The sequence below is a fragment of the Saccostrea cucullata genome, unplaced genomic scaffold, assembly GCF_032062105.1.
Source record: "Saccostrea cucullata isolate Sc308-1 unplaced genomic scaffold, CSIRO_AGI_Scuc_v1 ctg171, whole genome shotgun sequence".
Taxonomy (NCBI): domain Eukaryota; kingdom Metazoa; phylum Mollusca; class Bivalvia; order Ostreida; family Ostreidae; genus Saccostrea; species Saccostrea cuccullata.
The window spans coordinates 366411-375343 of record NW_026926065.1 but is presented as its reverse complement, the minus strand read 5'-3'; the positions used below and the strand labels follow the sequence as shown (position 1 = coordinate 375343).

The following is an 8933-nucleotide window of genomic DNA, read 5'->3' as shown; positions in this document are numbered from 1 at the left end:
CAGACTAAATCATATGTATTTTTAATATAAACATAGAGTTTTTTAAGTGACATTATAGCATCTTGTTTTGCCATCAGTTGAGAAAACTTCAAAATATTTGGTCTAGTAAAGTAGTACTCATTAATATACTTTTTCCTGATGTTTGACAGTGCAGTACATTCAAGTATAAAATGGACATAATTCATCAGCAACATGTTTAGCATTACAAAATGTACATGTATAATCTATCATTTAATGGTATACCTGCCCATCTTCCCAGCTCAACTGGTAGACGGTGATTAGCAGTACGGAATTTGACAAGAATTTTTCTAAATTTTAGTGGTAAAATACTTAAATAATTTTTACACTCAAAATTTGTTTTCAAACTTTTATACAAAGTACCATTAGAAGAACTCATTGAATTAGTTAATTAGAATTTTGCATAAAAAAATTCCGACATCAAAGTTGCAGCCCATATTGGGGCATTGTGGGGAAAAATACGCGTCACTATGTTGGCGGTATATCAATGTCACGGTTTTATAAATTATTTGAAGTCATGTTTTACAACAGTGTGGAGAATAAGAGAGCTATAATAATTTTTAGGAATTAATTTAATATAAATTATAAGTTTCATATTTTGTCAGGCTCAAAAAGTACCTTCACTCGTTTTAAAAATATCATATTACTGTTTATAAAGAGTGAAGGTACTTTTTCTTGTATACATGTATACAGTAAATATGATTTAAAAAAAAAAAAAAAGGTGCCAATTTCAGCGATTTTCAAGAAATTGTTTTTATTGTAATGAAAGTATTCTGACACACAGAGAAAAAACAAATAATACAGATTTTATACACAAAATAGAGAATCCTGAAAGCAAGCACGTATACGCTTACTGTAAAAATTTCAATCAAGCTGTTTACAGTGAAAGCATTATTTAAAAAAAACTACATGCCTGCTTTATTTCACAGATAAATTCAAACAGAGTAACAGGATAGACAATACTACATTTCCCTGATTTCACTTTACTGTAGTAAAAAGTGGGATTGGGGGGGGGGGGGGGTCAACCAGCCTTTCAATGAACATTTTCAATCGTAAAAATAATGTTGGGAAAAAAGAGGGGGGCATATTTATAGTGAGTGAGCTAAAAGTGTTCATTTACTTATAAACACACATTTTAAACCAATATATCATTTCCCTGAAATTTTATTATTGGAGTTAATATTCAAGGAAACGGATTTCTGCTTGTTCGTTTTTTTTGTGAATTCCGGAACTGATAAGCCTGTGTATCTTTTTCTTGTTTAATACCGAAAAGCTACATCCGGTTTGATTTACTGAAAGAAACGAAGGACATGCCGAATCGGCGAATGCGTTATGTGTTATTTTACTGATAACGAACATTTCAGTGAAATAAGCTTGGTGTGTATTTTTATGCTTTTGTGATTTTTAAAAAAAGAAATTGATAAATCTTGAGGGTTGCATGGTTGTTTGGTCAGAATACGTAATTAGACGCTGTTGAACCACAGTGGCCCCGGTGGTGCATGTTGGACTTAGAAATGAATCTGCCCCATTGGGATATGATAGGCCTTCTGGGATATGGCATCACAAATAGTGTATAAAGAACAAGGTTCACTTTTGCCTTATTTGGCCCTGTGAATTTCTGAAAAACTAAAACTATACATAGTTTTTTTCAACAATGCATTGAATAATATGTTTTACGGTGTGACCGTTGAGGCGAGCAGTTTATTTACTATCATAAACCTACACATGTACTGTCTATCATTCAAGAAAAAGAAAGCAAAAAGAAAAAAACAATACAATAAAAAGAAATCATTTCCCAAGCATCGGGATCGAGATTCCAAACTTCTCGGAAGTTTCCGACAAAATCGGAAATACCCGAACCATTGAAGTGACGAAAGTATGACGTCAGATAAAAAGTTCTGTTGACTTAGGATGCAAACGCTAGTTTTATGGAAAAGAGATTGCATTAAATCGTTCTTTTCAAGTAAGTTGTTGCTATGTTTTAGCCACCATGTTGCTATGCACCGCAACATGTTTTCTGAGTCTCACGGAAGCAACCGACATAACTTCGTCAAAATTCGTAAGTTTCCGGTGACGTCATTTGTATCATTTCCGAAGGGCAAGGTGAAGGCCGGTGTTGTGGCATGGGGGTATTTTTTTGAATAAGGTAAGGCAAAATCATTTCGTTAAGATTTCGATAAGAAACAATGTTCCTTTAATATTTTTACTATTTTTGATTTATTCGCGCAAAGGACATTGGGTAGTGCGGGAATTCTAGGAATGTTGCACAGAGAAATTTGGCTGACGTATGTACAGTTTTCAATCCGAATTTCCTCTGTTCATACGCGTTAGTCTATTGAGCTCGCTTCGCGAGCATCGCTTCGCGACGCTTGCTGCGCTCGCTATTACTTAGATCTTTGGTGATTGCGTATCTATCAAAAATGACGTAATTTTCTGGCTAGTCAATGCATTATGACGTCATGAAGTGCGTCAGTTTCCTCATATCTTGAAAAAGTCTACAAAATCGGCCAATTTTTAAAGCTATTTTTCAATATTTAATATAGAGCTCAACCTCTGATCTAAAATATGCAACTAGTAAATGATAGAACTGTTTCTGAGGATTAAAAGAATGTTTTATTTTTTAGATCAGAGAGTGCGCTAATATTATTTTTCTTCACTGAAAGTACTCATTTATACCGCTTTGCCTAAAAATTCAAGAACATTGCAATTTCATAAAGCCAGTTCTCCGAGACCTGGACGTTTAGGAGAAAATTTTTAATAGGATATGAAGTCTCTACTTTATTTTAATGCTTCAAAAGAACGATTTAAAAGTGTTAATCAATCAATTGGTATATCTACAGGGCCATTTTTTGCAAAAAGTGAACCGACTTCTTTAAATGTTTTGAATTTCCAAAATAACACCCCACCCCTAAAAAAAGATCGACTGTTTCATTTATGATAATTTTTCAATTTGTAATCAGAAGCAAATTAATTTACAGCAACATTCAATATTTTAAACTACTGATATTAAAGCAAGGTTTACAACACATTCAATATCTATAATTATTGAAATTAAATCAAAATTGTTTAAACAAATTTTCTTTTTCTTTACTGTAGTAAAAAGTGATCAGAAATCATGATTGGATGCAACCATAGTCGCACGGTGTGTATTCAGTTGATGAATCTTCCACGGATAGCCAGGCAGAAATGTCTCCTGAATCAAATACGGGTGAATTTTCTTATATGAATACAAAATTAACATTTAATTTGTACATGAAAAATGTTAAATAAACACAGCAGATAATTGTCAATAGTGAAAAAAAAGAAATACATGTAACTTGTTTTTTTTTTTTTTTCACTTTTTTTTTTTTTTTTGGCAAAGTGTAAAAAATCTTATTGATGAAAAATAAAGATGAAAGAATTAACATGATTAAGAAAGAAATGGCTTACCAATAATATTTGTATCAATATACCCAGTATGTCATACTGGACACTGGACAGTATGCTTTGTGATTTTTAAAATTGCAATTGGTGTGTCTCAGCCTACCAAACTGTAAAATATGAATGACATGGTCACAAAATCTGATAAAACACAAGTATACTGATGATATATATCCTAGAATCATTCCCGGGTAAGCTTGACTTTCAGTAAGGTGTGGCATTCTCGGTGCTACGTAATTAGCGTCTGTCAAATGGCGAATAGATTCTCATTGGTTAAGAAATTAATAACATCAGGAACTTTAAATTGTTGTTGACAACAATGAGACGACTTAAGCTCCACCTCTTTGCTGTACGAGACAATTTTATTGGTTATTCGATACTTTAATTGGCATTTGCCCGAATTTCTATCCCATGTATATTTCAACAGTGAAGGATTGCTGTGTAAATTTCAGAAGCTAATTATGTAACATTGAGAATGCCATGCCTTACTGAAAGTCCAAACTTAGCTGTCGTATTTTGATTTAATATGTTTTGATTATGACAGAATCTTCATATGGTGGAAAGAGTGCGAACTGTGAATCTGTACAAGGATGATAGAACACCAAAGATAAGGGGAAGACACTACATTTATAGAACCATAGAGAACCCCAACCCTTCACCAGCTGAAATACAGGTCCTGTTAACAGACCATGTGGATGGTAAGAGTAAAAAATGTTGCTTTCACTGAGAAATTCTTTTTTGAAATAACACTAAATTGTAGAAAGAACAAGCTAGCTGGCACAACAAAGTGAAGCATTCCCTTGGAAAAGAACCCATGTATTAATCAAGGCAGCATTCAACATTGATTCTGATGCATATCAAATATGTCTCTTACATCACATCACAGTTCTTCATTTTAACTTACGCTTGATTTGTTCAGGTAGTTAAGTAATTTGTTTATTTTGTTCAGGGCTTGGAATTATGGGTGATATCGTGACTGTACCCAAACGATTGTGGAGAAATTTCCTGTATCAAGCTCAGTTAGCTACATACCCTACACCTGAAAACATTGTGGAACTCAGTCATGAAATGAAAGTATGTATTTCAGTCTTCTACTGTGTAGTATTTTACAGATTTTATGGCTCTGTTCATGCTTAAAACTTCCATAATAGTGTACTAAAAAGGAGAGTATGAGTCTTTATGAAGGAGAAAATAGCATTGATTCACATCTGTATAATATAATTTCAATGTATTTGATAACTTGAATAATGCTCCACAATAGACTATAGATATATATGGAAAATTCTGCCTCCATTCTCTTCCCTTTTAATTTGTAATCTGTGGGTGTTGGGTGTATTCAAAACAGGGTGAATCCTGAAGAGTTATCTTTCTTTTATCTCAACTGTCTCAGCTAGGCTACATACAAAACAACAAAAATTGTTTGCTGGCATGATGGTTAAAAACGATGAGGCAAAAATAACCCTATGTACACACGACTATGCTTGTTTTATTTTTATGGATCCAAAACTTATATAGATTTAAAAAGAATTTTAAATATTTATTCAGGCCTTGGGAGATGATGCTGCCATTCTCAAACAGCTTGGGAAATTCAGTCGTATAGTAAGTCAAAGTTGAGATTTTATAATGGTGATATTGCAAAATGTTTTATATTTTACAAATCAAATGAATGCATGAAATGCATGTTAATCTAAAAATTCACATGAATGTATGTATGCATGTACTAAAAAGCTGATTTTTTTCATTTTAGACTCTCCAGAGAATTCGGGGGTTAAATCTTCCTGTTGAGTTGATGCCCAGCAAGACAGGCTGGACTCTTACAAAGGCACACATTAGGATAGCTCTTAGAAAAGTGGTAAGATTGTTCAGAAAACTCTAGGACGAAGTGTTAATATTGGACATGGGTGAATATGGATTATTAGTATTTCTTTAAGATTAAAAATATTAGGTTTTTGTGAGTATTAAAGAAAAGTCCTGATTTGTCAATTTTCATGAACAGACTTCATTTTGAAGTCTTGTAAGACCTTAGTTAAATCTGCAAGATTGTATTCTTAAAGATAACCAAACCTTTTTCAAGTATATGTATTATACATGTACTGTACTTGTGATAGGAATGCTAGGTACAAAATTCATTGTTATCATAGGATATTCAATGATTTTCAGATATTGAAATATAAACATGACTATATGTCTTATTTCTGTATTCTAGCATGATGTTTTGTAATATTTACCTATTCACAACATAAATTTGACATAAAGGTTATAAAGTTGTACAGCATTCTTTCAAATTAGTGAAGTTTAATACATGTACTTGATACCTTTAGATCTTCCAATAACAGTATGTAGCAATTAATATATAAAACATGCTGATGTGTATCTTGACAGGGTATTTCTGCTACTGATGACTCCATAACTTTACCTAAAGACCCAGAAATAAAAACACCAGGGGAATTTATTTTTACTCTCACAGTATGTTTCATTCCACAAATTTATTAGATGTACTTGATCAGGTTTGATGAATATATTGCAGATTTTATTTATAAAAGTGAACTGATTTTTGTCAACACTGTATAGATGATAAACCTAAAAAAAAAAGATCAGTCTTCCATCTGGTGTAACTCTTTCAATTTGTATCTGTAAAACTAGAAAGATTCAGATAGCATTTTTTTCACTTCAAACAGATGAATGATGCAGTGTCCCTTAAGGTGCGTGGTACCCTGGTGGAACGCCCCCTGGTGTTTGTGGAGGAGAGCCCTGCGGATAAGGTCCAAGTCTGGGATAACCCCCCAGTGACCCCTGACGAAGAACTGAACCCAGTCATCAGGAAGTTTCTCACCAAATCTGCCATTGATCTTGATGCATTTAGACTTAAACCGCCTAAAAGGCCCAAGGTTCACAACCCAAATGTAGACAAACAGATACTATTAAGACAAGCCAATAGATGATATGTTCTACCTTAATCTGAATGTCTTTTCAGAAGAGATGACTGTTTTTTCTGATACACTGTGGAAATAATTTTGAAAAAGTAAATATGAATGTCATATTTCTGTTTCCCTGGTATGTGTATTGTGAAGTGAAAACTTTTATTATGATGAATGACTAAAAATAAAAGTCTACTTATACACATAAATCGTATTGATGATTTTTTAGGCAACACAAAAATTTGGAGAGAATCTGTAAATACATATAGATTTAGGAATTTTGTGAATCTGATATCTGTTGTGTAAATGGATCAATTTAATGTATCCAGAAAGTTAGTACCTATGTTGCAGATTAGGATTTCCCTCATTGTCATCCCCCAGGAATCTGTACTTTAGATTTCCCTCTAGTAAAAATACTACTACTAATAAAAATGGAACTCCAAAGTCTACTTGTCTCGCCATTGGTCAAAATGTATCCTAATGAACTTGAAATAAAATAAATACATGAGTCCAAAATATCAGTTTCATATTTTGATATTTTACTTTTAAAAATATGTTACTGGTAACCTCTCATCAAAATTTTTAAGATGAACATGATGACAACCTATCTTCCACTTCTCTTTATTTATGTAGCAATATATGGATATGAGTCATACATATCTCCTGTTTATTCAGTAACCAAGAGCGTGCTCTTGTGAGGATACTTTCTTCATTGGGAATTCCACGGATCCTTTATTCACAACTGATCATTAGTACTTATTTACTTTATGAAGATGGTAAGCTTAAGTATCTTCACCTTTAAGGCTTTTACATTCACCACAAATATTTATTTGACTCGCTGCTTACAGTCAAAAGTGCAGAATTCAGGTAAGAATTTGCAGCTAGCTCCAAATGGCAAGTGATTGACTTCTCAATATAGGTGAAAATTCTTGAGAAGGGACCTTATAAAATAAGCAAACAAGCAAAAACAAACGCTTCTTGATTTTTTAAAACTTGAAATCAGTTCAAGAAATAAGAACATTACGCAGAAACGGTAGCATAAGTCTTCATCTATCAGAATTTGCGTGATAAAATAATACAATGTAAAACCTAAGCAATTAGATTGCATAATTCTGAGCTGTGATTTAAAACTGTTAAACTTGTCATGCTTACTCGGTACATTTACAGGTATATATCTGATAAAGCTAAACGAATATCTAAAAATCGATAAAAAAAATCTATATACCGTTGATTCCATTTTTTTTAAATCGTACGTATTATCAATTACAGTAACAATAATTACTGCCATTCATATGTCAACTTGAAATGTTTCAGTGAGCTTGAAATAAAAGATTTAACAAAGTTTGACATATCTCTTTCAATTTTGATATTTAAAAAAAAGTTAATGGTAATTTCATGATAACTGTGAAGATTTCAACTTTTCAATATTGTCAGCTTCCCTTTACTTGTCAGCTTTACTTATGTAGCAACCCTTATTGCCTGCATACGGGGTTTATTTCTCTCAGTTGATTAGATACTTAAGAGCATGCTACACATATGAATAATTTGTAAATGGAGACAAGCTTATAACAAACAAGTTGATGAAGCAAGGATATCAACTTTATTAATTGAAGTCATCTAATCGCTGATTGCTTTATGGTTAATACAGTGACCTTAAATTGTAAACAAATACGATCCATCATTTAGTCAAATGCTGATTGACGTTTTTGAAACTAAATGTTAGGCCATTATTCGCACACTGAATTGTCCTCGGGTTTTCCCGTTTTCCCCGTCATGGCAGGGGCACGTGGCGGGTCTAACAGGTTAGCAAAGAATTCCCACTCCATCTCACAGGAGGTTCGTGTTTGCTCTGCTCCTGATTCGTATTGTTTTAATGGACTTTGAGCTTGACCTCTGTTCGTTATCTTCATATTTCATAGAAAAATTACAGGCAGTAATCTTATATAATAAATAAAATGCAATCTACTGTCTTCGTCATATTCACAATTTTCCATTGGAAGTGAGTACATGAAACATCTTGTATTTTTATCATCGATAGTACATGTACATACAAATGTTAAGTTATGGAGCACACGGCGGATGTGACCGGTTGGCAGGGGATGCTAACTCCTCCATGGCACGTGTTCCCACCTCTAATGTTTTAGAGGTCCGTGTTTGCTCTGCTCCTGGATTGTATTGTTGCACCAAGACTTAAATTTGAATGCTGTTCGTTATTTCCATATATTTCATATCATAAAATAATTTTAAAAAGTTATTGATATCGTTTTATAAACAATCGATGTATTGCAATTTAAATAAATAAATATATATCTCAATCGTACATATTCATATAAAATATCTTTGATGCTTATTCAAAAGAATGGGTTTCCTTTTTTTTTTTAAATTCCAAATCATTTTAAACCCTTCCGATGAAATCGGATGGGAATATACATGTAGTTTTTTCCGCGTCTTAGTCTGTCCGTCTAGCTATCCCTCTTTCTATCTGTGACTTTTCCCTACTTGCAACTGGTTTTTCCGCAGTTTTCATAACGCTTGCACTTATTGAGCTGGTTTTTAGTGTGTGAAGATATCTTGATG

At 33.0% G+C, this 8933-nt stretch overlaps 1 protein-coding gene across 1 annotated transcript; it reads left to right on the top strand.

The window, feature by feature from the left end:
- Positions 1-1315: 1315 nt before the first annotated feature.
- LOC134270592 (large ribosomal subunit protein bL9m-like) lies at positions 1316-6527 on the top strand. Its single transcript, XM_062752820.1, has 8 exons — positions 1316-1395; positions 3115-3226; positions 3983-4136; positions 4388-4512; positions 4984-5037; positions 5186-5290; positions 5821-5904; positions 6117-6527. The coding sequence occupies exons 2-8, from the start codon at positions 3134-3136 to the stop codon at positions 6378-6380; spliced, it is 879 nt and encodes a 292-aa protein (XP_062608804.1). The 5' UTR covers positions 1316-1395; positions 3115-3133; the 3' UTR covers positions 6381-6527.
- Positions 6528-8933: the final 2406 nt, after the last annotated feature.

Coding starts and splice junctions, on each gene's coding strand:
- LOC134270592 (XM_062752820.1), top strand. CDS start 3,134: ATGATTGGATGCAACCATAGTCGCACGGTGTGTATTCAGTTGATGAAT. Junction 4,137..4,387: donor GTTAACAGACCATGTGGATG/GTAAGAGTAAAA, acceptor TATTTTGTTCAG/GGCTTGGAATTATGGGTGAT. Junction 5,038..5,185: donor TTGGGAAATTCAGTCGTATA/GTAAGTCAAAGT, acceptor TTTTCATTTTAG/ACTCTCCAGAGAATTCGGGG.